The sequence below is a fragment of the Macaca mulatta genome, chromosome 5, assembly GCF_049350105.2.
Source record: "Macaca mulatta isolate MMU2019108-1 chromosome 5, T2T-MMU8v2.0, whole genome shotgun sequence".
NCBI lineage: Eukaryota > Metazoa > Chordata > Mammalia > Primates > Cercopithecidae > Macaca > Macaca mulatta.
This window is the reverse complement of record NC_133410.1, coordinates 1422545-1448367: the sequence shown is the minus strand read 5'-3', so window position 1 is coordinate 1448367 and position 25823 is coordinate 1422545. Positions and strand designations below refer to the sequence as shown.

Below are 25823 nucleotides of genomic sequence, written 5' to 3'. Positions count from 1 at the left end.
GCTTACCCCAGCCTCAACCTTCCAGGCTCAGGTAGTCCTCCTGCCTCAGCCTCCTGATTAGCTGGGACTACAGGCACGTGATACCATCAACTAATTTTTTTGTAGAGACAGGGTCTCGCTATGTTGCCCAGGCTGGCTTCGAACTGCTGGACTCAAGTGATCCGCCCGCCCTGGCCTCCCAAAGTGCTGGGATAACAGGTGTGAGTCACTGCGCCCGGCCGTGCAGTGCACTTTTCAACTGCTTCCTAAAGCACCCAGCTCAGCAGCTGGGCTTGCAGGCAACCTCTCTGCACCCCTGGGTAGCAAGCACGAGTGTGCAGGGAGGTCAGCCTGCCTGCACTTCCCAGGACACGGCTGCACCTCCTTCCTGGGGCAACAAAACAGCTTTGTTCATGCCACAACTCTCGGGCTGGAGCAGCTTTCCTCCTGGAGGCCTCCTCATCGTCTGGGCGCCTGGCTGCCTGCCTTGTGGGTTCCCCTGAGGCCTGTGTTTCCCAGAAGTGGCCTGCGGCAGGGCCCGCGTCTGCAACCACAGTCTGTCAGGGGAAGGATCTGGGGCACATGTAGTCTGAAGACACGGCTGTGCCTCCACCCATGCCAGGAGGTATCTCAGGAGGGCCGTGGCACCCCCTCCTCACACCATCGTGATGACACTCACGAGAAAGGCTGACTGCCGGGAAGCAAACGGTGAAGTTTTGGGGAAGGGGCTGGCAAGGCAGTCACAAAATAAACAAGTGGCAGGGCCTTCAGCCAGGCTGGGGCTCAGACCACTGCCCACAGGCCCACCTGTGCCCGGTATCTCTGTCCAGGGGTCTGCGCAGCAAACGGGCGTGGGTGAATGTGACCACCAGAGGGCGTGGGAGAGGCATGGATGGCCCAGGAGGCCCCTGCAGGGTGCTGGGCGGGGTCCTATGGCTGAGAATGCCTTCCAGCCCTATGTGAATCATCTCTACCTAGCCTGTCTCAAAACCTGGGTCCCTTGCGGCCAGGGCCCTGGGACCAGGAGAATGAACTGCCAGACCACGGGCAACCCCCAGAGGTGTGGGCCCCTCCCTCTGTCCTGGGCACTTGCCTTGCATCTCCCTCTCCGCCTGGCTGGCTCTTTCTTGGTAAATTTTATCCAAGTGCTTCTGCTTCTCCTCTTCTCTCTTTCTTTCTGCCAGAGTCCGAGCATTTGTGTCTTGAAAATCCACCTGAGCAATTGAAAATAAAGACTAGGGTCGGCCGGGCGTGGTGGCTCACGCCTGTCATCCCAGCACTTTGGGAGGCCAAGGCGGGCAGATCATGAGGTCACGAGTTCGAGACCAGCCTGACTAATACGGTGAAACCCCATCTCTACTAAAAATACAAAAATTAGGCTGGGCGCGGTGGCTCATGCCTGCAATCCCAGCACTTCGGGAGGCCGAGGCAGGTGGATCACAAGGTCAGCAGATCGAGACTATCCTGGCTAACACGGTGAAACCCCGTCTCTACTAAAAATACAAAAAATTACCCAGGTGTGGTGGTGGGCGCCTGTAATCCCAGCTACTCAGGAGGCTGAGGCAGGAAAATGGCGTGAACAAGGGAGGCGGAGCTTGCAGTTAGCTGAGATCGTGCCACTGCACTCTAGCCTGGGCGACAGAGTGAGACTCCATCTCAAAAAAAAAAAAAAAAAAAAAGCTGGGCGTGGTGGCAGGCGCCTGTAGTCCCAGCTACTTGGGAGGCTGAGGCAGGAGGATCACTCGGACCAGGGAGGTGGAGGTTGCAGTGAGCCGAGGTCGCACCACTGCACTCCAGCCTGAGGGACAGAGCGAGACCCTGTCTCAAAAACAACCACCACCACCATAACAAAAACTAGGGCCATCTATACAGAATGTGAGGAAGATAAAGCTCAAGTAAGCCTAACAAAAGACACAGCATTCACGTGTGGCCGGGAGCCCTGCACATCTGTAAGTTCACAGTGGTTTTTTCTTTTTTTTAAGAGCCAGGGGTCTTGCTGTGTTGCCCAGGCTGGACTCACTCCCAGGACCAGGTGACCCACCAGCCTCGGCTTCCAGAGTCAGCGGGACTACGGGTGTGCAACCTCACACCCAGCTATTCACAGTGCATTACAACAAAACACAATGCACACCTCTCTGCTGTCGGAGCCTGGGAACGCCAGCACATCTGCTAACTCAAAAGAGGCGACGAGACTTCTCACCGCAAGTACCTCACAGGTAGGCAAGCAGTGTGCTTGTTCCATTGGCAGGCAGGGGCTGCTGACTGGACCCAGGGGTCTGAAACAACCCCTGAGCATGAACCCTGGGAGACAGGGCACTCCAAGGGCACACAGGGAAGCCAGCGGGGCCGGGTCATTGCACTGGGGAGGCCTGAGCCTTCATGGCGGGTGGGGTAAGGGGCACGGTAGGGTAAGGGGCACGGGAGGGTCTGGGCAACGAGGCTGGGTTCAGGCCACAGCAGCAGATCCTGGTGGGTTTCATCATGCCAGGAACCAGCCAGAGCCCACAGCAGGATCTGGGTGGAGCCTTAAAGTGCAAGGTTGGGACAGGTCCCAGAGTCCAGGGGCCACTGCCATAGAAAATGCTGCATCTGAGAAGTTGGAATGGCTTTTCCTTTGTCTCCTACACACACATAAAAAATGACACATGCAACCTCAGCTCCATCCACACACACAGCTTATGCTCTTCCTCTCAGAGCTGCGCCGCCCCTATCAGGGAGGCCCTGACCCCAGCTGCTGTCCACTTTCCCACATTCCACGGACGGTCTGGTAGCCGGGGCGCTCAGGCAAGGCCAAGCAGGCCCCTGCCGTGCCAGGTCCGACAGGAAGTGCATCTTCACCCTGGTACAGTCTGCCCTCCTCATGTCAGGTAACCAGAGTCTCTGAGAAAATGGGCCAGGCCCACCTACCTTTTTGTTGTGTCTTAAGAAGTGGTAGCCCAAGGCAAGCTTCTTGTAGGCCTCCCCGAACTTCTCATTCCACTCTTCCACGGCCCGGGTGGCCGCCTGCCTCAGCCTCTGTGCCGCCTCCCTGGGGGGTGGCAGAGGCTGTGCGGGATCCGTGCCCAGCGTGAGCTCCAGGAACTCCTGGAAGTTGGAAACAACCAGCATCCGGAACTGGTGAGACCTGGCAAAGAGTTCGTCCACGATCTGGAAGGCTGAGAGGCGGATCTCGGCGTGTTCCTGGGTCAGCTGTGCTATCAGCAGGCGGTAGGCACGGCTCAGCTGCTCCTCTGAAGACCTGGGGATACGAGCCAGCCTGACCCAACTGCCCGGCATGCAGAGGATGGGTGGGGGGAGACTCTCCGTACAGGGATGCTGCATGCACGTAGTGGCAGGGACCACCACTGCCTTCCCATCTTCGTTCTCCCCTTTTCTAGAGCAGGGTCTGCATACTGCCGCCCAAGGGCCCCATCTAGTTCCCCAGCCCCTGCCTGTTTCTGTGTGGCCCACAAGCCAAGAATGTTGAAACAAACGAAAAATACTTGATGAAATGTGAAAATTATATAGACTTCAAATGTCGGTGGTCATTCACAAAGTTTCATTGGAATGTGGCCCATTTATCCAGCTGCATCATCTACAGCTGCGTTCACAGAGCTGAGGCCTTACGGCAAAGCCTGAAACACAAACCATCCCGCCCTTTAAACACATGCCACCCGGCACAACGCAGACCGCCCGGCACAAACGCACACCGCCCAGCACGCACACTGTTCAGCTGGGTGCCTCCTGATGCGGGAAGGAAGGGAAGGCCTAGAGCTCGGGACATCTCCCAGCCCCTCCTGAATGCTCCTCTTCCCAGCTCCTGGCCCCACATAAACCATTGCGAATCGGATTTCCTGGTGCATGCTGCAAAACCTGACCTGAAATTTTCTATTAAAATGTCAACACTCCATTACGCTATAAACAATCTGTAAGTTCTCGTTTTACAAACGCAGGATACAGGATAATGAGTGTCCTCGACTTATGCTCCACCCTCCGAGGAGAAGTTCTGCTTCCCCCATGAATCTCTGGCTGCCTGAGGGTGACTTGCAGAGATCCTGGGAGGCGTATTCCCCGGAGGGAGAAGTGAACAGGGGTGGACATACCCTAAAGGCGATGGACCAACTCGCCTATCAGCAAGCTCTATTCTCTCCCTTCGCAAAGTCCAACAGCAAAGAAAAAGACACACGTTTCTCTCTAAATCACATATGTGCACTCAGGAAACGGGAATGAAGAGAGAAGCACCAAGCACGGAGCAGTGATGGGTCTGCAACGCCACGCGCCCCAAACCCAGAACATGACCACCCATCAGAGCTGGGTACTGCAGGGCCCTGAGAAAATGTCCTGGGTGTGTCCTCGGGTGGTTCTCTCCCAGGTCGGGGCAGGAAGGCAGGGCCCTGTGTGTGTCCTGGGCTCTGTGGGCCAGTCAGTTACTGTGAGTTACTAAACCCTAAGACATACTTGCAAATTTTCTTCAGTTCCTTCATTTTCTCAGGATTTAGTCTGGGTTCTCCTGAAGTTGTGAGCTCTTCTACCAACTTCGAAAGTTTCTGATCCATATCTAGAAATAGGTAAGGCACAAATGCTAAATCACCATCTGTATTTTATAGCTCTTGCTGTTATTAACGTGTTTACTGGGCTCTACTATAAACCGAAAGTTCCGGGAGGACCCTGAGCCTGGGGTCCATCTGCCGTTACCTCTGGGGGCGCCTCTCTGGGAAATGTGTCCGGCAAGGCCTTTACAGCGGTGATTACGGTCAGTTTTAAAAGTGAACCTTCAACTCGGGACCTCTACAATCCCCTGCGTGTGGGACGCTGCACTGAGGGCCGTGCGTTAAGAAGCAGTGGCACTGTCCAAATCAGCTTTTGCCTAACGTGACTGTTGCTGTTTCCCTTATTCACTGATTCCGCAGGGCAGCCTCCAGCAAGGCTGCAGAGGCCAAAAGGAGCCAAGAAATTCTGAGATCAATGAAAGTCGCGCCCGGAGGCCCAGGGTCGAGCACCGCGGCGTGCAGGGTGGGAAGAGGCGAGAGCCTGCAGCACTGCCAGGAAAAGGCCGAAGGACCCGGAAGGAAGCGCCAGGGGAGGCCGGGGCGGAGGCTGGGGAGCTGCGCCCTACCCGGGGAAAGCAGCGGCCCGGCGGGGCCCGCGCGAGGCTGGGGCCGCGGGGTCGCCCTCGCACAGCGGCTGCACCGGGCGGGCGCGCAGCTTTCGGCGGTGCTCGGGGGCTGCGGCCTGTCACTCGGCCCTGGGCCCGCCCTCCGGCCCCGCCGCCGGCGCTCTCGAAGACACGGGACACGCTCCGCCCGCAGGTCTCTGCCCGGCGCCCGCAGAGCCGCCGGTGCTGAAGCTGCTCGACCCCCGCCCCCCAGCGCAACCACAGCCCCACCTACCGCTGACTCGGCGCTCGCCTCGCCCCGCCCCTTCCGGCGGGCGGACCGCCCCTCCTGTCAGGTGCCCAAGAGCTCTACAGCCATTGGCTGTCCCTGGGCCGGACGCATCAGGAGCTGGGGTCACCACGGCGACGACTGCACCTACCTCTTGACGCGGCCGTTCTCGCTGTTGCCCCATCCTTTCCGGCAAAGGCCCCGCCCCTATCACGTGCTCTGAGCTCGGCAGCCAATGGCTCACCCTGGCCGAGGAGGCGCAGGCGCAAAGACGCGGCCGAGGTCTGCGCGGTGACGTAGGCGCGCTCCCGGCGGGGGCGGGGCAGCCTGGGATGGGAGACGCGCTAGAAAAGAGGCGGGAGGGCGCAGAAAGTCCTTAAAGGGGCTGCGGTGTGCGGGCGCCGGGGGCGGGGCCGGCCCGGAAACTGAGGCCGAAAGGAAGTTCCGGTCTGGGCGTCAACGCCACGCCTGCCCGGACTTTCGCGGCCAGGTCCCTTCCCCTGCGGAGGGCCGGTGAGGACTGCCCAGGCGGGAGGGCGCGGGTCCCTGGACCCTGGCGCCCTGGACCCCGCGGCGCCTGCCCGCTCGGGCCCGAGAAGGGAACCCCTGGGCGGGCTCGGGGTTCTTCGGGGCCCAGCTCGGCGCCAGACACACAGCAGATACCCCTGGGCCCGGGCTGGCCCCGGGCAGAATGAGGAGCAGAGGCGCCGTCCGTCCTGCCGCCGAGGTCCGCAGCCTGGAACGGAGGGGAGTGCGAGGCCGGCTGCGGACGGACCGACCTGGAGGTGGCTCAGGAGGAACGCGGTGTGCACCCCACTCGCGGGGCGCCCGGCACAGGCCACGCAGAGCAGACGCCCAACTGGGCGTCCGGGGCTGGGTGCATGGCGGGGGCCGCCGCCGGCGGGGCGGCGGGCCGGGGTTTCTTTTTCGGGGGGATGGGCATGCCCTTGCATTAGAGTGGTGGTAGCTCACAACCCTGTTAATCGTGTTTTTGTAGGGTGGGTTTCTCAGTAAAGCAGTTCTTTTAAAAAAGAAAAGAAGAGGGACTCCCTGCGCCGCCCCTCTCTGCAGCACCAGCCTCTGTCCCTGGGCGTCAGTGGCTCCCAGCTCCTAGCCTGCAGGCACCCTGAGCCGCTCCCCCGCCTCACCCCTTCCTCACCCAGCCTCTTGCTTCACTGAGCAAGCTGGAGCCAGATCCTCCCTCAGCGCCCCTTGCCCTGTGCACCCAATCGCCGGCCTGTGGCTTCCTCCAAGGCACCCATCCAGCAGTTTCCCTCTGTGTTCTACAGCAGGTTTTTTTGTTGTTATTAGTTCTCATTAGCATAAAAGGGTGCCGTTTCTCCCATACTAACAAAACCCTCTCTTTATCCGACTTCTCTCACCAATTGCTAAGTCCAGTTTCTTTTACACTGCCCCGGGGTGTCCTCTCAGCCCTCAGGCTCTACAGCACAGCCAAGCTGCCCGTCCACTGTCCATTGCCCTCTATCAGCTGATGGCCCTGCAGCCTTTTTTTTTTTTTTGAGACGGAGTCTCGCTTTGTCACCCAGGCTGGAGTGCAGTGGCGCGATCTCGGCTCACTGCAACCTCCGCCTCCTGGGTTCAAGGGTTCAAGCAATTCTCCTGCCTCAGCCTCCCGAGTAGCTGGGATTACAGGTGCCCACCACCACGCCCAGCTCATTTTTGAATTTTTAGTAGAGACGGGGTTTCACCATGTTGGTCAGGCTGGTCTCGAACTCCTGACTTCCGGTGATCCGCCCGGCTCGGCCTTCCAGAGTGCTGGGATTACAGGCGAGAGCCACCGCGCCTGGCCTGCCCTCATCCTGTTCGCTTGGACCAATTACCTGACTCACTTGGGCTTCTCACTTCCTCACTCCATGCCCATTTGGTTTGCAAATCCTGATAGCCCTACCCTCAGAACACATCCAGATCTGAGCAGGTCCCACTGCCTCATTGCCACTGCCAATTCCCGGCCACCCCTGCAGTGGGTCACTGCTGTCACCTCGTCTTTCACTTGTGCCCTGGTACCCCTAGACCATCATGCAGCAACCAGAGGGACCTTTGAAAGTCTAAGGTCGGATCACAGGATTGCTCCACACAGAATCCTCCTACAGCTCCCATCCCAGGGCAAAGCAAAACCTGTCGTGGCCTGTGTTTGCCGCCCACTACGTCCCACCGGTCGACTTCTCCAACCTGCTCTTGCTATCACACTGGGCCTCTGGGGAGCAGATCCTTCTGCCGGGAAGCTTCTGCCAGCATCCAGAGCTCCTTCCCCATCTCCGTCCAGCCACTGCTCATGTCTCACCCCTGAGCAAACACTTCTGCACCTTCCCGCCTCCCCGGCTCAGGACCCCCCCCCCACCCCCCCGGCCGTTTTCTTAACCTGCTCCGCTTGTTCCCAGGGCACTTCTGGCTTTGTATCACACAGACTTACTATCTTACTAGCTGATTCACTTTTTTCTCTTCACCCCTAAAACATACAGTCCATAAAAATAGAGATCTTTGTTTTGTTTCATGAAGCCAGACACAAAGTAGTGCTCAATATTTGTTGAATGCTGGATAAGATTAGAAAGCCAAGACAAATCATGATAAGAATTAGATGATATTTTATTTTTTTGTTTTCATTTGAGGCGGAGTCTTGCTCTGTCGCCCAGGCTGGAGTGCAGTGACGCGATCTCGGCTCACTGCAACCTCTGCCTCCCAGGTTCAAATGATTCTTGTGTCTCAGCCTCCCAAACAGCTGGGATTACAGGCACCCACCACCATGCCCAGCCAATTTTTGTATTTTTAGTAGAGACAGGGTTTCACCATATTGGCCAGGCTGGTCTCGAACTCCTGGCCTCAAGTGATCTGCCCACCTCAGTCTCCCAAAGTGTTGGGATTATAGGGGTGAGTCACTGCACCCAGCCAAGAATTAGAAGATACTTCTAAAAGACATTTTAAAAGAACCAACAGAAACTTTGAGATGATAAAACCCAAGCAGTATAAACAAAACCACCCAAGGCACATCTTAAATTGCAGAAAACTAGTGATAAATCTTAGAAGCAGTCAGAGTAAAAAAGGCATATGACATATAGGCACAAAGAAGCCAAAGATTTCTTGTCCCTTCCACCCCCAACAACAACAACAAAAGCAAGCCAGAAGAAAATGGAACATCTTTAAGATGGTAAAAGAAAAAATACTGTCAATCTAGAACTATATATGCAGCAGTATAGCCTTTTAAAACTGAGGTGATACAAAAGCATTTTCAGACAAAAGCTCCATGAATTATGACCAGCAGATTTGCAGTCCAGAAACTGTTATAGGATGCTCTTCAGATGAAAGGAAAATGATACCAGAGCCAAACTATAAAAGGAATGAAAAATTCTATAAATACTTTTTTTTTTTTTTTGAGACGGAGTTTCACTCGTCACCCAGGTTGGAGTGCAAATGGTGAGATCTTGGCTCACCACAACCTCTGCCCCCTGGGTTCAAGCGATTCTCCTGCCTCAGCCTCCTGAGTAGCTGGGACTACAGGCACGTGCCGCCACGCCCGGCTAATTTGTGTATTTTTAGTAGAGATGGGGTTTCACCATGTTGGTCAGGCTGGTCTCGAACTCCTGACCTCATGATCTGCCTCCTGGAGGTGGCAATACCGTAGATGAGAGAAGGATCGAAATCTACAGGAAGATATGCCATATTCATGGGTTGAGGACTCAATATTGTTACGATTTTTAAGTCCTTGTTATGGACTGAATTGTGGCCCCTGCCTACCAAATTCCTATGTTGAAGCCCTAACCTCCAATGTGACTTTATTTGGAGATGAGGCCTTTAAAGAGGTGAACATTAAATGGGATTCTAGGGATAGAGCCCGCATTTGATAGAACTGATGTCCTCGTAACATGAAGAGACTCCTGAGATGTGTGTGCATAGGAGGAAGTCCACCACTGGAGGACACAGTGAGAAGGGGGCCGTCTGCAAGCCCGGAGGAGAGGCCTCACCGGGAGCCAACCCTGCCAGCATCTCCTCTAGAACCATGAAGAAATAAATGTCCATTGTTTAAACCCCCTAGTCTGTGGTCTTCTGTTATGGTAGCCAAGCAAACGAATACCGTCCCTTTGGGGACGATAGGTTCACTGCAGTTTCAGTGAAAATCCCAGCACACTTTTTTTTTTTTTTTTTTTTTTTTTTTTTTTTTGAGACGGAGTCTCGCTCTGTCGCCCAGGCTGGAGTGCAGTGGCGCTATCTCGGCTCACTGCAAGCTCCGCCTCCCGGGTTTACGCCATTCTCCTGCCTCAGCCTCCCGAGTAGCTGGGACTACAGGCGCCCGCCACCTCGCCCGGCTAATTTTTTTGTATTTTTAGTAGAGACGGGGTTTCATTGTGTTAGCCAGGATGGTCTCGATCTCCTGACCTCGTGATCCGCCCGTCTCGGCCTCCCAAAGTGCTGGGATTACAGGCTTGAGCCACCGCGCCCGGCCCCCAGCACACTTTTTACAGTGTGTAGCAGACACTGATTAGTCGACTCTAAAATGTACGTGGAAATGCAAAGGACCTAGAACCACCGAGACCATCTGAAAAAGCAGAACTGGAGGACTCATGCTCCCTGGTTTCAAGACTTGCCTTAAAACTGCAATAATTAAGATAATGTGGGCCGGGCGCGGCGGCTCATGCCTGTCATCCCAGCACTTTGGGAGGCTGAGACAGGCGGATCACGAGGTCAGGAGATCCAGGCCATCCTGGCTAACACGGTGAAACCCCGTCTCTACTAAAAATAAAAAAATTAGCTGGGCGCGGTTGCGGGCGCCTGTGGTCCCAGCTACTAGGGAGGCTGAGGCAGGAGAATGGCGGGAACCCGGGAGGCGGAGCTTGCAGTGAGCCGAGATCTGGCCACTGCACTCCAGCCTGGGGGACAGAGCGAGACTCCGTCTCAAAAAAAAAAAAAAAAAAAAAAAAGAGACTGTGGTGGTGTTAGTACAAGGATAGACCTAAAGGCCAATTTAACAGAAGACAGTGTCCAGAAATAAACCCCAACTTACACAGCCAGGAATTTTTTTTTTTTTTTAATGGAGCCAGCATTATTCAATGGGATGAGAAAGGTCTTTTTAACAACTGGTGTTAGAACAATAAACATACGGGATGGGGTGGGGAATCATCCTCAAGCTCTTCCTCACGCAACACACACGAGTTAGAGATGTGTCACAGACTTAAACTGAAAAGCTGGAACGGAATCTTCTGGAATAGATAAAAGAATATTATCGCAACCCTGGAATAGGCAGAGTTTTTCTTTTTTTTAGAACAAAGAAAAGCATTAGCCACAAAGGAAAGAATAAATTGAACTGCACTAAAATTTTAAAAATCTGATCAAATGACAGTCAATAAAGCATAAATACACATATCCCACAAAGGATTCGTATGTGAGGAATTCCTACAAATCAGTAAGATAATGCAATCTAAAATGAGCAACAGACAAATATATAAATTACAATCAGCACATCAGGAGATCAAAATCAGACATCAGAGAAAAGGAAAGGAAAATCACACTGAGGCTGCAGTGCACAGCCACCTGAATGGCTAACCTGACAACACCAAGTGTTGACAACAACATGGGGCCACTGGAATCCTCACACTGCTGCTGGAGTGTAAAATGCTACCACCAACTTTGGATAAATCTTTGGCATTTGTGGTACAGTTAAACATATAAACACACCATGACTCAGTTCATTCTGCTTCCAGATAATTACTTCCCAAAGAAATGAAAATAATGTCTGCAAGAAGACTGGCACACAAATGTTTGTAAGAGGTTTACTCATCATAGCCCCAAATAGGGAACAACCCAAATGTCCATCAAGAGAATGGACACGGGCCGGGTGTGGTGGCTCACGCCTGTAATCCCAGCACTTTGAGAGGCCAAGGCGGGCGGATCATGAGATCAGGAGATTGAGACCATCCTGGCCAACATGGTGAAATCCTGTCTCTACTAAAAAATACACAAATTAGCTGGGCTGGGCGTGGTGGTGTGCACTTGTAATCCCAGCTACTCAGGAGGCTGAGGCAGGAGAATTGCTTGAACCCGAGAGGTGGAGATTGCAGTGAGCCAAGATTGCACCACTGCACTCCAGCCTGGTGTACATTGTGGTCTGTGCACACATGGATTACTATCTCTCCTACTCAGCAACACAAAGGACGCAACTGCTGACACGTGCAACAGGCATGAACTTCACAAGCGTCTGCAGAGTGAAACAAGCCAGACCCACCAGTGTCCACACTCCACCATCTGATGCCTATGGAGGCAACCCCCCCCACCACGGTGACAAAAATCAGAGCAATGATTGTGCCCCGGGGTTGTGGGTAACTCAGAAGGCACAAGGGGTCCCTTTCTGGGGCCATGGGGACGTTCCATACCTGGGCTTCAGTGGTAGTCACATGGAGGTACATTTATTAAGACTCACTGAGTAGCTTTTACTTGTATGTGCATTTTGGTGCATGTAATTTGTACCTCAGTTGAGAAAGAGTCCAGCGAGATAACACAACCAACAAAACATCTTACATTCAAGACTCCCAGTGCCTCTCGCTGGTGCGGATGTGGAGCAGGTGGGTGGAAGCGGGTGCAGCCGCTTTAGCAAACCGTGTCTGCTGAGTGGACTCGTGACCCAGCAATGCCACTCCTCGGCATCTTCCCACAAAAGGATGATGTGTCCAGCAAGGGTCACCTCCCAGAGTGCTCATAGCAGCTTTACCTGGACACTGCCCGACGTCCACCAGCGTGAGGGGCTGGGCCACTGTGCTTATTCCACTGGAGAGCACAGGCCTTAACCAGGCAAGACGTTGCTGTGCAGGGCTGCCGAGTAACACTGAGCCACGGACCCACGCCATGTGGCCGGAGTGAGCCACTCTGATGATGACTGACCAGGATATTGACTGGGCAAGGCCAGGGGCTGGGAACAGTCTGTTTGGTGGTTACATGCGTGTTACACAGAAATTCATTATGTGAACTTAGAATGTGTGTGCTTCAGTATGTTCTACTCAAGTTAAAAAGGAAAGAACAGGACACAAAGCAAGAAAAGCCCCTGCACGTGAGGACGGTGGAGCCTGGGCGGCTCAGGAGCCCGGGGAGCGGGGTGTGCGGCAGTGGGGCCACAGGGTCTGCTTCAGCCAAGGGCTGACCCGGGGATGGGCCCTCCAAAGTGGAGCACGTGGGAATGCGGTGGGTTCCAGCCGGGTGCTGTAGAGGGGCCAGGGCAGCCACCATGGGGTAAGAGATGGGCTAAGGGGCACCAGGCTGGCCACAAGAGCTGGGATTGGCTGCTAGAGAGAACAGGTGTGGGCGGTGGGGGGAAGGGCCAGTGGCTATAGCCTGCAGCCTCCTGAGCCCAAGCCTAGACTCAGCCCAAGCTGCAGGCCCAGGCTTGCTGGTGGCTGCAGCCTGAGCCCCCACCCACCACAGACAACGGCCTGTGGGTTCCAGGAACCAGTGTCTGAGTCATACCCAGCTGCAAGCTGGGGCCTCCAGACACTGGGGCCATCACGCCTCAGGGCAGCACCTGAGAGGAGGACTGCGCTCCTGGTGCGGTCCAGGCAGGAGTGGCCTCCAGCCGGCTTCTCAACTCCCCGTGGCCGTGGTGCCAGAAGCGATGCACATGCCCGCCGTGCTGCCCGGGCCCCAGGGAGGAGCAGGACACAACCCTTGGTGTTAGAAACGCACGGCAGCCTCGGCTCACACAGAAATGAGAAATAGAAAACCATTTTATTCGCATGGTTTACATTTACAGTTTATTAGCTAGTCAACATCAACATGCAAAAATAAGCACTAACTACAAACCTCTACAATATGGTTCTCTGTCAACTACGATGGTTCATTTGTTTTGAAAAGTCATCAGTACTTCTCTCAACTGAACGATTAATTTCTGTAATGGATAGTATTTAGACTCTACAGTTATGGAACCATCCGGCAAGGCCTCTGCAGAAACTTGGTCCCGTGGATTTCCACGTTATACATTCTCAAAGCAGGAAGTAAGGCGGCACACGGAGGGTGTGATATCGAAACTACGCACGTAGGAACACAGCCCCGCAATGTAGTATCGAAACTACGCACGTACGAACACAGTCCCGCGGACACGGCCCGCGAGGCAGGCGGGCGTCCTCGAAGCCAGCCCCTGACGGTGGCGGCGCCAGGCATTTTGGCAGCAGCTCTCGAATGAAGCCGTGAGTGTCCCTTGTGGCGCGGCATCGCGGGTCACTGCAGGTCAGTCCAGTGCCACTGCCACCTTCCCCGGCCGGGCCAGGGCCAACGGGAGGTGGTGAAGGACCAGCCCGTTCTCCAAGTCTCATCGTTCACAGAAGGAAAGAAACTGAAAACACAGGGAAATCATGGACTCCTATATTTTAAACGTTCTAAAGTTTCCCTCAGTGTTTAGGTCAGTCTTTAAAGAAAAGTTTCCTTCGAAAGTTGAAAGTACTTTTCAGAAGCATCAAATGGTTGACGTGTTACAAAATCCTACCAATCAAAATGCTGTTTTCAAGTACAAACTTATGAAACCTTATTTTCTCTCTTCCTAAGAGTATTTATCGTTGCTCACTCATCTTTGGTCGCAAGAAACAGAAACGCCGCGGCAGGCTGGAGCGCGAGGCAGGAGGAAGGCGCGGCCTCCCCGCCCGCTGCAGCCCGTCCCCGAGGCGTGCGCTTGGCGACGTGGGGCCTACATGATGTATACCTTCTCGGCTTGTGAGAAGTGGAAGACTTCTTTGGTTCTTGGGCAAACGACTTTATCATCTTGACGGATAGAAAGCAGAGACTGAAAAATAAAACCGGGAATGCGTTAAGGCAAGCGAATACAACGTAAACAGATTTCCATGGAAAATCCCCACAACGAACCACCAGGGAATCACTCATCCTCTCAGGCAAAGCTGCTTCCCAAAGGCACACCTGCCGAAGAAATCCCGGGGCCACCCCGCCTGTCCTTCCTGCCCCTGATCCATTTCGAATGAAGCTAAGGCAGGGTGGGCAAGAGGACAGCCCTGTTCCGATGGCAACGTGTGCCAGCCTGGACCCCCTGCCCTGCCTGCCCCACACAACCCTATTCCGATGGCAGCACGTGCCAGCCTGGACCCCCTGCCCTGCCTGCCCCACACAACCCTATTCCGATGGCAGCACGTGCCAGCCTGGACCCCCTGCCCTGCCTGCCCCACACAACCCTATTCCGATGGCAGCACGTGCCAGCCTGGACCCCCTGCCCTGCCTGCCCCACACAACCCTGTTCCGATGGCAGCACGTGCCAGCCTGGCCCCCCTGCCCTGCCTGCCCCACACAACCCTGTTCCGATGGCAGCACGTGCCAGCCTGGCCCCCCTGCCCTGCCTGCCCCACACAACCCTGTTCCGATGGCAGCACGTGCCAGCCTGGCCCCCCTGCCCTGCCTGCCCCACACAACCCTGTTCCGATGGCAACGTGTGCCAGCCTGGACCCCCTGCCCTGCCTGCCCCACACAACCCTATTCCGATGGCAGCACGTGCCAGCCTGGCCCCCCTGCCCTGCCTGCCCCACACAACCCTGTTCCGATGGCAACGTGTGCCAGCCTGGACCCCCTGCCCTGCCTGCCCCACACAACCCTATTCCGATGGCAGCACGTGCCAGCCTGGACCCCCTGCCCTGCCTGCCCCACACAACCCTATTCCGATGGCAGCACGTGCCAGCCTGGACCCCCTGCCCTGCCTGCCCCACACAACCCTGTTCCGATGGCAACGTGTGCCAGCCTGGACCCCCTGCCCTGCCTGCCCCACACAACCCTATTCCGATGGCAGCACGTGCCAGCCTGGCCCCCCTGCCCTGCCCCCCTCACATTGTAGCCGTAGACGTAGCCGTTGGGCAGCATCATGGGCGGGTTGTTCTCGTTCATCACGTCGCCGGAGATCTTGCAGACCAGGCGGGAGTTGGCACAGTGGGCCATGGGCAGGGGCTGCGCCAGCTTGTTCAGGGAGCGGCTGCACACGGGGCAGTCGGGGCTCTTGGAGCTGCCGTCCTCTTTGTAGCACTGTCTGTGCGTCGGGTCAAGGAAGGGTTGGGGACCACCCAGGGTGAGCCGAGCCCCCTGTGGCCACTCTACCCCGGGCTGCATGCCATTCTGGCTATGTGAGCACCGTGCAGACCACATGGGGTATCCTTCAAGGCAAAGGAAGTGCTGCACTTGACAGCTAAACAGCCCCCCTGAGGCCTGGGGGAGACAAGAAGCCCGCACCTTCCCGCCCCGGCCTCCTGCGCCAGGACCACATGCACACAGCGGCTCCGTCACCCACCACCCTCTCCCCCGCCACGCAACCTCTCCAGGCAGGACAAGAGCCACCCAGCAGGGATGTTCTGCTGGCACCTAGGAACAGGCAGTGGGCAAGCACACCAGCCCTCCCCCTCAGAGTTCCACAAAGGGGACAAGGGAGGGGGCCTGAGTCTCATTCATATCCCAGCACAGCCAGGAATCAGCGCAATCCCGAAACACTCACTACCTTCTGGGCCTGAGTCAGGTCACACGAGAGACATTCACAGGCGGGGACAGAGTCAATCGCAAGTGAGGGCAGAGTCAGTTGTAGGAGGACAGTCACTCACAGGTGGGGGCAGAGTCAGCCACAGGTGGGGATAAAGTCAGTCACAGGTGAGAGCAGAGTCAGGTGCAAGAGAACAGTCAAGGCAGAGTCAGTCACAGGCTGACAGTCACAGGCAGGGGCCGATTCAGTCACAGGCAGGACAGAGTCAGTCACAGGCAGGGACAGAGTCAGTCACAGGCAGGGACAGAGTCACAGGCAGGACAGAGTCAGTCACAGGCAGGGACAGTCAGTCACAGGCAGGACAGAGTCAGTCACACACAGGGGCAGAGTCAGTCACGGGTGGGATGGAGTGAATCACAGGCAGGGACGGAGTGAGTCACAGGCAGGGACAGAGTCAGTTGCTGGCTAGGAGAGTCAGTCACAGGTAGGGGCAGAGTCACAGGCAGGACAGAGTCCATCACAGGCAGGGAAGAGTCAGTCGCTGGCTGGGAGAGTCAGGCACGGGCAGGGACAGTCAGGCAGAGGCAGGGGCAGAGTCACAGGCAGGACAGTCAGTCACAGGCAGGGAAGAGTCAGTCACTGGCTGGGAGAGTCAGTCACAGGCAGGGACAGAGTCAGGCACAGGTAAGGCAGTCACAGGCAAGGACAGAGTCAGTCACAGGCAGGGGCAGCGTCAGTCACAGGCAGGGACAGAGTCAGTCACAGATGAGACAGTCAGAGGCAGGGACAGAGTCAGTCACAGGCAGGAGCAGAGTCAGTCACAGGCGGGGACAGACTCAGTCGCAGGCGTGGGCAGAGTCAGTCACAGGCAGGAGCGGAGTCAGTCACAGGTAGGGACAGACTCAGTTGCAGGCGTGGGCAGAGTCAGTCACAGGCAGGATGGAGTCAGTCACAGGCTGGGAGAGTCAGTCACAGGCCGAGGCACAGTCAGTCACAGGCGGGACAGAGTCAGTCACAGGCGAGGACAGAGTCACAGGCAGCATGGAGTCAGTTGCAGGCAGGGACAGACTCAGTCGCAGGCAGGGGCAGAGTCTGTCACAGGCAGGAAGAAGTCAGTTGCAGGTGGGACAGTCAGTTACAGGAAGGAATCAGTCAAAGGGGGACAGAGTCAGTCACAGGCAGGGCCACAGTGAGTCGCAGGTGGGGACAGAGTCAGTCGCAGGTGGGAAGAAGTCAGTTGCAGGTGGGACACAGTCAGTCACAGGAAGGAATGAGTCACAGGCAGGACAGAGTCAGTCACAGGTGGGGACAGAGTCAGCCGCAGGCAGGAGCAGTGAGTCACAGGCAGGAACTGAGTGAGTCACAGGTGGGACAGAGTCACAGGCAGGACGGAGTCAGTCACAGGCAGGCGCAGAGTCAGTCGCAGGCAGGGGCAGAGTCACAGGCAGGCAGAGTCGGTCACAGGCGGGACAGTCAGTCACAGGTGGGACAGAATCAGTCACAGGCGGGGGCCAAGTCAGTCACAGGCAAGGTTCTTGGTAATCACATGGGGAAACTATTCTGAATGGTAATCTCCCAGCCGCCAGAACACATCAGAGTCAGGCTTTTAGATCAATGCTCGGTGCCCATGGCAGCATCTGAGATGACGAGAGAGAGAGAGGAAGGGCGCCACTTCCCAGAGTGAAGGCTGTGCGACGCATCCAAGGCCCCTCAACACGGCCCCACCTCGACCATCTAGACACTGTGCAGGTGCAGCACGCAGAAGCCTGGGTCTGTCTGTGGTGGGAGGACAAGGGTGGCAAGGTGCAGGGTCAGTGTGTTAAAATGTGCAGGGTCAGTGTGTGAAAACGTGCAGGGTCAGTGTGTGAAAACGTGCAGGGTCAGTGTGTTAAAATGTGCAGGGTCAGTGTGTCAAAATGTGACCGAAGACGCGAACCCCAGGCTAAGCCGCACTGTGCACAGGAGGCAGGATACGGTGTCTTGATGGCTGAGAGGCCAGCCTGCAGGGTGAGGGTGAACACAGAGTTGTTTCCCAGCTGGTGTAGTCGGTAGTTGTCGTACCGGAACTGCTGGATCAGCATCCGCCACCGTGCAGGGTCCAGGAGGTCCTGGAAGACAGAGGGCAGAGGGTGCTGGGGATGCTCTCAGGGAAGCTCCTGGGACAGCTTAAAAATGTGGGCCATGGTGGGGCAGGTGCCATCGGCCCACAGCCATCCCCCAATGACCCACACACTCTGTGCTAAGGGTCAGCACAAAGCATAACTCCCTCAAGTGTTGACTGAAACACACAGTGGGGTGAGTGGACTTAACTCTGATTTCAACACGCTGCAGGATGAGTGCTGACTTAACTCTGGTTTAAACATGCTGTAGGGCCAGTGCTGACTTAACTCTCTGATTCCATCACGCTGCAGGATGAGTGCTGACTTAACTGATTTCAACATGCTATAGGGCCAGTGCTGACTTAACTCTCTGATTGCAACACACTGCAAGGCCGGTGCTGACTTAACTCTGATTTCAACATGCTGACGGATGAGTGCTGACTTAACTTTGATTTCAACACACTGCGGGGTGACTGCTGACTTCTCTGATTTCAACATGCTACAGGGCCAGTGCTGACTTAACTCTGATTTCGACATGCTGCAGGATGAGTACTGACTTAACTCTGATTTTACCACACTGACGAATGAGTGCTGACTTAACTGATATCAACACACTGCAGGTGAGTGCTGACTTAACTCTCTGATTTCAACACGCTGTGAGGCCAGTGCTGACTTAACTCTCTGATTTCAACACGATGCGGGACAAGGGCTGATTTAACTCTGATTTCAACACACTGCGGGATGAGTGATGACTTAACTCTCTGATTTTGACATGCTGCAAGGCCAGTGCTGATCTAACTCTGATTTCAACACGCTGAGGGATGAGTGCTGACTTAGCTCTGATGTCAACACGCTACAGGGCCAGTGCTGACTTAACTCTGATTTCGACATGCTGCAGGATGAGTACTGACTTAACTCTGATTTTACCACACTGACGAATGAGTGCTGACTTAACTGATATCAACACACTGCAGGATGAGTGCTGACTTAACTCTCTGATTTCAACACGCTGTGAGGCCAGTGCTGACTTAACTCTCTGATTTCAACACGATGCGGGACAAGGGCTGACTTAACTCTGATTTCAACACACTGCGGGATGAGTGATGACTTAACTCTCTGATTTTGACATGCTGCAAGGCCAGTGCTGATCTAACTCTGATTTCAACACGCTGAGGGATGAGTGCTGACTTAGCTCTGATGTCAACACGCTGCGGGATGAGTGATGACTTAACTCTCTGATTTTGACATGCTGCAAGGCCAGTGCTGATCTAACTCTGATTTCAACACGCTGAGGGATGAGTGCTGACTTAACTCTGACTTCAACATGCTGCGGGATGAATGCTGACTTAACTCTGATTTCAACACGCTGCAGGGCCAGTGCTGACTTAACGCTGCGATTTCAACACACCGTGGGGCCAGTGCTAACTCTGTGGTTTCAGCACACTGTAGGGCCAGTGCTGACTTAACTGTGATTTCAACAAGCTGCGGGGCCGGTGCTGACTTAACTCTGCTGCACACTGACAAAAATGGACTCACAGAGTTGGAAGCACAGCTCAGTGCAGAGGGCACCTCAGAGCATTAGGTGTAAAAACTTACTTTAGAGAAATCATGTATAAAACGGAAAATAGCCAGTCCATGTTAGGTTAAAGCATCACAGAACAGAAAATTAAACCTCATTAATGTCTGTCCCTAAATAACCTCAGGTTTAGACTTGGAGAGAGAGCATGTGTGAGCACAGGAGAGAAAAACCTTTAAATCAACCCAGAAAGGCCGCTCAGCCTCTAGCGCGGGGGGGAGACGGCCACACCTGGAGGGAGGGGAGGTGGTCATCAGGGGACGTCACCCGTCAGTCTCCATAAGCTTCTCAGTCTCAGTTTAGGGTAAATGCCACACTTAAATCCAACATTTTGAAAGGCTGCTTTTAATCTCATTTTTATATAAAAATCAAAGTCTACAACAGAGGAAGCCCACAGTCCAGAAGGTCCTCACTGAGAAGGAACAGCTCCTGGCACCCTCACTCCCCAGGACCAGTTGCCTCTGGGGCTCTGGCAGCTTCCGCCATTCTCTGAACAAAACGCTTCCTCCTGTTTCTTGCCTGACCCATGGCAACGGGGCCCATGTTCTTGCCACGAGACATGGTTTTGCCCCCTGAATCTGGCAACTGATGAGCCTTGGGGCTAGTACTGCCTGCCTCCCTCTTTACCGCACTGCAGGGCTGCGTCCGGCGAGAGGTGCACGCTCCACCTGGCCTAGGCCCAAAGTCTCAGCCCCCCGTATGTGTCAGCCTTTCTTGCATTTCTAACAAAATCCTCTCCAGAGCAAGCAACAGAAACAAGGTGCCAACTGACAATCTGGGAAGCTTAGACTCCACCCCCGAAGATCCTCTTGACCTAATGATGGTTTATTACGAGATGTCCCAAACGCCTGAGATCCAGGAGAATTCAGGCTGAGAAAGCTTCCAGCAGCTTTCAGAAGGCAGCAGGTCTAGGTCTGCCCAGGGCTTTGCAGTCCCTACAGGGTGGTGGGTGGGGGCTGCTGGGAAACACCCCTGCCTCTGACAGAGACCGGCGCCAGGCTCAAAGAACAAACTGTCAACTCCAGGAGGTTTCATCCGCTTCCCCCTTTTCCAGGAACTGAAACTGTTCCCAGCGTTGATGAGCACAGGGGTGGGCATGGGGGTGAGCACACGGTGGGCATGGGGTGGTTGCAAGGGTGGGTACACAGTGGGCACAGGGGTGGGTGCAGGGGTGGGCACACGGTGGGCATGCGGGTGGGTGCAGGGGTGGGTACACAGTGGGCACGGCGGTGGGTGCAGGGGTGGGCACACGGGCATGGGGGTGGGTGCAGGGGTGGGTACACAGTGGGCATGGGAGTGGGTGCAGGGGTGAGCACACGGGCATGTGAGTGGGTGCAGGGGTGGGTACACAGTGGGCACAGAGGTGGGTGCAGGGGTGGGCACACAGCACGGGGTGGGTGCAGGGGTGGGCACACGGTGGGGGCAGGGTGGGTGCAGGGGTGGGCATGGGTGCAGAGCGGAGCCACTCACCCGGGAGCAGCTGGCTGCTGGGTTGGGTCCAGGTCTGAGCACAGGGTGCTGGTTAGTGATGGCAGAACCCCCACCCCTACCCCAGTGACCACGGAGACTTGGAGGCTCCAATATGTACAGGTAAAATACAAAACGTCGCACGAGGACCATGGAAACCACAGAAGATGGTGCAGCCTAACACCTGACTCGGGCTGCAGACAAAGGAGAACCAGGGAACAGGGCAAGGAAGCTGGGCCCCGGCTGAACACGCCAGGCTTAAAAGCTTCCTGAACCTTTCTCATTCAACTTTTTTTTTGGAGACAGGGTCCCGCTCTGTCACCCAGGCTGGAGTGCAGTGGCACAATCTCGGCTCACTGCAGCCTCAACCTTCTGGGCTCAAGTGATCCTCCCACCTCAGCCTCCTGGGTAGCTGGACTACAGGCAGGTGCTACCATGCCCAGCTAATTTACAAAAAAATTTTTTTTGTAGAGACGGGGTGTCACTATGTTGCCCAGGCTGGTCCCAAACTCCTGGGCTCAAGTGATCCTCCCACCTCAGCCTCCCAAAGTGCTGGGATTCCAGGGGTGAGCCGCCACACACAGCCCTGATTCAAAATTCTTACGAGCAAAATGGGAATTGAACAAGAAAAGCCTGTCTTGGCAGGCTGGACAGGCCGTGTGGCTGGGACAGGGCCCTCACGTCCTGCCCCGTGTATGGCAGCAGTTACAGACCAGAGACACACCTTGCATCCCCACCCCATCACGACACCGACCCGCGGACGCAGGTCCTACCTTGTACGGGGAGATGTGCGTGTCGGGCGGGAAGGCCAGCATGCCCATGGCCTGGCGCACCTCGTCCAGCTGGCTCCCTTCTGCTTGGCTGAAGTGCTTTCTCGCGTGTCTAAAAAACAACATTTTGGCACATGTAAGTTTGCGTTTTTATTTTAATTTTTAGAGACAGGGTCTTACTCTGTCACCCAGGCTGGAGTGCAGTGGCACAGTCACAGCTCACTGTAGTCTCGAACTCCCGGGCTCAGGCGATCCTCCCAGGAAGCTGAGACCGCAGATGTGCGGCACCACGCCCAGCTAATGTAAAAAACGTCTTATTAGAGACAGAGTCTCGCTGTGTTGCCCAGGCTGGTCTCCAGCTCCTGGGCTCAAGCCATCTTCGTGCCCCAGCCTCCCAAAGTGCTGGGATTATAGGCATGACCCACTGTACCCGGCCTGCATTCTTAAGTTGAAAAATCTGAGCTAACAGCGTTTATGTCAGAGTCTAGGTACAAAGTAATCGCCTCACTCCAAGCCGACCTGCTGAGTGGGGCTGGGATGGCAGGAGGTGCAGCTCACCTGAGGCTGGAGAAGCAGCTACCAGACACTCCTTCCCCCAGGGACAGGGCACCCAAGCCACACACACAACCCACGGAAAACACCAGAACTGCAAATGGCACCTGCCCCTCAGGCCTCTCCAAAGCGATTCTGGTTTACAAGGAACCCAAACCTTAAGGACTCCCACTGACCCTGGATGCTTGCCTCCGTGGCCCCTATGGCCCCAGTGGACCCAGCGGACCAAGAATGTGTAGTCTGCTCGACTGCAGTCCTTGCTGTTCGGCAGTGACACCCAGCACAACCTTCCAAAGAACAGCCTCCCTCAGCCCACAGGCTGGACTCCCTGCAGATCCGGCCCAGCCCTCTCAGCCCTGAGCCTGCCACACACCACATGCAGCCACAATGTTTCCTGAGCCAACTCTGCAAGATGCACACAGGCCCGCTCCAGGACAGAACCCCACTCCAGTCTGTGGCTAGACAACTAAGAAACCAAAGCAGAACACGACAGGCCCCTTTCGAGCTGATCAAGAGGGCACCTGCTCACCCCAAGGGCCCCCATTCCATGCCCCCCCCCACACACAGGGTCACCGTCCCTCTGGCTGTCCTGAGGACCTGCACCCCCATGTCCCGACCCTCACATGGGCCCCTGTGCACCCCACGTCCTCAGCCCTCAAGGCCCCTCCCCCAAAGCGACCCCAATGCACAGAACCTCAAGTCCCACGTATGAGTCAGCCCTGTGCTGTCCAGAACAAGGCATGTACCCAGGAACACGGGGCTGAGGAGGTGCCGGGTGCTCATGGTGGCCTCGGAGAAGAGGCAGTGACTGGCAGAGACTGGAGTTAGTGCAGGAGGTGCCCCCGCAGCCCCTTGATGGATGGCACGGTGACCATGTGGTGGAGGCACCACCAGGGGAGCCTGGGGCAGCAGGGAGCGGGGGGTGCCCAGGCTTGGGACCCAGCCTGGAGAGTCCACACGGCCAACCCCGCAGGACATATGCAGGGACTGGGAGTTGGGGGTGAGTCCACACGGTCGACCCCGCAGGGTGCATGTACAGGGGCTGGGGACGGCCATCCGAGATTCCAGTGCCTGTGCATCTCCCTCCTGGAGTGTGTGGGGGGGTGTGTCTGAGTCCACGAAGAGCCCCACCCAACCCCCTCATTCCATCTCTGGAGACAAGTCACCCTTCGTCCTACGCCAAGACGTGCCCAGAACACGGCCCACCAGGGCTGTTTCATTCAACGGGCATCTCACCTCCTCCCAGAGCTGCTGAAGAGGGAATTTAATCTCTGTGGTTGGTATCTATGAGATCTCATTTGCGTGACCTGGTTTACGCATCTTATCTCACTATCAATCAAACCCCAGACGGGTGAGGCCAGACTTCCCTGACCAGGCCCTGGTACCTGGAGACCCACTCCCAAGACGGCCCCAGCAGAGGACGTAGCTCACACCGCGCCTGCCCCCGAGCACTGGGGTGTTGTTTGCCACGCCTGCCCCACTGGGTGCGGAGGCTTCAGCGCAGCACACGTCTGCGTGGGGGAGGAAGGACACGCACTTCCTGGGACCTGCCTGCTCCTCCGTAACAGACGAGGCCGTAGAGGGCACAGCTCTGAGCTCGGCTCCAGACATGATGAGGCGTAGGCCCTGCGAGTCTCCAGGGCAGATTCTACCCAGAGTGGGGTAAACACAGGCAAACAGACCCCACCCAGAGCAGGGGGGACACAGGCAAACAGACCCCACCCAGAGTGGGGCAAACACAGGGAAACAAACCCCACCCAGAGCGGGGGGGACACAGGCAAACAGACCCCACCCAGAGTGGGGAGAACACCAGCAAACAGACCCTTCGCGGAGCCAGCTGCCAGCCAGATGAAGACACCTGTGACAGGAGGGGCTGCAGGGAGGACTCCAGGATGGACACGTTTTGTTCTCAGACTCCTGGGCTGACAGTGGCCGGGGCCCTCAAGGAGACGGAGGCTGACTCGGGATGGAAGCAGGCTGCGGCCGGACAGAGGCCAGAGACACAGGCACCGAGGCTGCACGGAGGAGGCCAGAGCAGAGCAGGAGCCCCTCCTCCTGACAAGGCACCCCGGCCGTGTCCCCGGAACGCTCACACGCCGCTCTCCATTGGGTTGGGTCCTGAGACCCCCGCTTTAGCCCTCTCAGGCACAGAAGGGCAGTGAGCTCCCCTGCCGCAGGGCCTGGCTCACTTGTGCGTGAAAACGAGGCCTGATCTGCCACCATGCATCCAGGTTGGCATCAGGAGCCAGAGCAGGACCCCGGGCCTCCAGGGCCCACGCAAGGACAGGGTCTCGCCGCAGTTCTGCTGTGCGTTGTGGGGACCACCCTCAGCACCTCATCACGGGACGCCCACTTCTCCGAATCAGCCCTCTGTGGAACACTCGGCCACCCAGCCCGCTGCAGGTGGATATGGAGTCGCGGCCGGGTTTCTGTGGGCACGGACAGGCAGCCCCTCCTGGCAAACACACCTGCTGGGCACTCGCCCAGGAGCTTTGGGCCCGCCCCAAACAGCAACTCAAGCGTCACCGCGAGGCTTGGCTGCTCAGGAACCTCCACAGAAGTGAGTGAGATGACCCAGCACTGAAGGAGCAGCCCTGCCCTGAGACAGGGTGAGCACGACTGGCCAACACCGCCCAGGCCAGGCACCCACTGCTGCCTGACGATGCCCACTCTGGAGAGCCAGTGGGAAGCCAGCGGACAGCCTCTCTTGCTTTGCAGATGCCGTGCACCCTAACTGGGCTGAGCCACAGTGACAGCCAGCATCCCCTCCTCAGGCCTGACTGCCAGGGCGCCGCTGGCCTCAGCACACTGCACAGCACCCTTGTGTTGGAGACAGGCCACGGACCCCAGAGTGCCCTCGCCACACGCTGTCAACACTCCCCAATGACCCTGCGGGACATTCCCAAGCTCAGGGCACTTGGAGCCACCTGAGGACCACACGTCAGAGACACGCCCAAACTACAGAGGCTGGCGGCACTTTCCTGCGTGGAAAGGGGCTACCGGGAGTCATGTTTTACGCGGATGGTCGGGACGTCAAACTGGTTCCCCTGGCAGCCATGGGGGTCTGGGTGCCCACCTGGGGCCACACTTTGGTGGGGGCCCTGTCAGGCTCCAGGCCTCACTCCCCAAGTCCCATTCAGGAACAGTGGGAGAAGCAGCCACCTGAGTGGGCAGGTGTCAAACTCAAGACCCAGGGGACATCCCAGGACCCAGAACACGACAGGAAGGGCTGGCAGGGGCCGCAGCCGAACATCCTGCCCTCCCTCGATTTGCCGCACGACCGCGATGCCTACCTCACGGCGTCCAGTCTCTTATTCTGCCGGATGAGTTCAATGAACTCCTGGATTCTGAGGCTGAACTCCAGGCAGCTCTGAAGGCAAAGACAAGACGAGGCTTAGACAGCACATCCCACAGAGCCCGGGTGCCCGGGTGCCGCACCCACACGTCCACCAGCAGACCCCACAACCAAAGCTCTGAAACCCTCTCTCACAGGAACCAGGAAGGCAGGGCTGAGGCTGAAGCTGCCACTACAACCTGCGGCTGACTTTCCGGGGACCACAGGACCTG

The 25823-nt window shown here is 56.5% G+C and overlaps 2 protein-coding genes and 1 long non-coding RNA gene across 43 annotated transcripts in view; 1 reads left to right on the top strand and 2 right to left on the bottom strand.

The window, feature by feature from the left end:
• The window catches only part of UVSSA (UV stimulated scaffold protein A), a 47765-nt gene extending 42218 nt beyond the window's left edge, over positions 1-5547 (bottom strand). For 4 of the 7 annotated variants that reach the window (XR_013417652.1, XR_003729499.2, XR_013417651.1 and 1 more), the window contains exons 1-4: positions 5349-5547; positions 4417-4516; positions 2887-3217; positions 1073-1193 (exon numbers count right to left, since the gene is read on the bottom strand). Coding sequence is in view for 4 of the 7 variants with exons in the window: in XM_015137813.3 (XP_014993299.3) it covers positions 1073-1193; positions 2887-3217; positions 4417-4516; positions 5349-5526 (730 nt within the window). In the remaining 3 variants the exon portion in view is untranslated. The other 3 variants (XM_015137812.3, XM_028848213.2, XM_028848214.2) reach the window with 3 other exon arrangements.
• Positions 5548-13045: 7498 nt separating this feature from the next.
• Positions 13046-25823, bottom strand: part of MAEA (macrophage erythroblast attacher, E3 ubiquitin ligase) — a 51781-nt gene continuing 39003 nt past the window's right edge. For 8 of the 35 annotated variants that reach the window (XM_015137792.3, XM_078001730.1, XM_078001735.1 and 5 more), the window contains 5 exons: positions 25550-25626; positions 21708-21816; positions 17767-17900; positions 15156-15351; positions 13046-14112 (listed from right to left, as the gene is read on the bottom strand). In XM_015137792.3, the coding sequence (XP_014993278.1) occupies positions 14017-14112; positions 15156-15351; positions 17767-17900; positions 21708-21816; positions 25550-25626 (612 nt within the window). In that variant the 3' untranslated portion in view covers positions 13046-14016. 35 annotated transcript variants of the gene reach the window in all.
• Positions 17087-19795, top strand: LOC144341069 (uncharacterized). Its single transcript, XR_013417654.1, has 3 exons — positions 17087-17654; positions 17700-18636; positions 18913-19795. It is a non-coding gene; the product is annotated as an uncharacterized LOC144341069 (long non-coding RNA).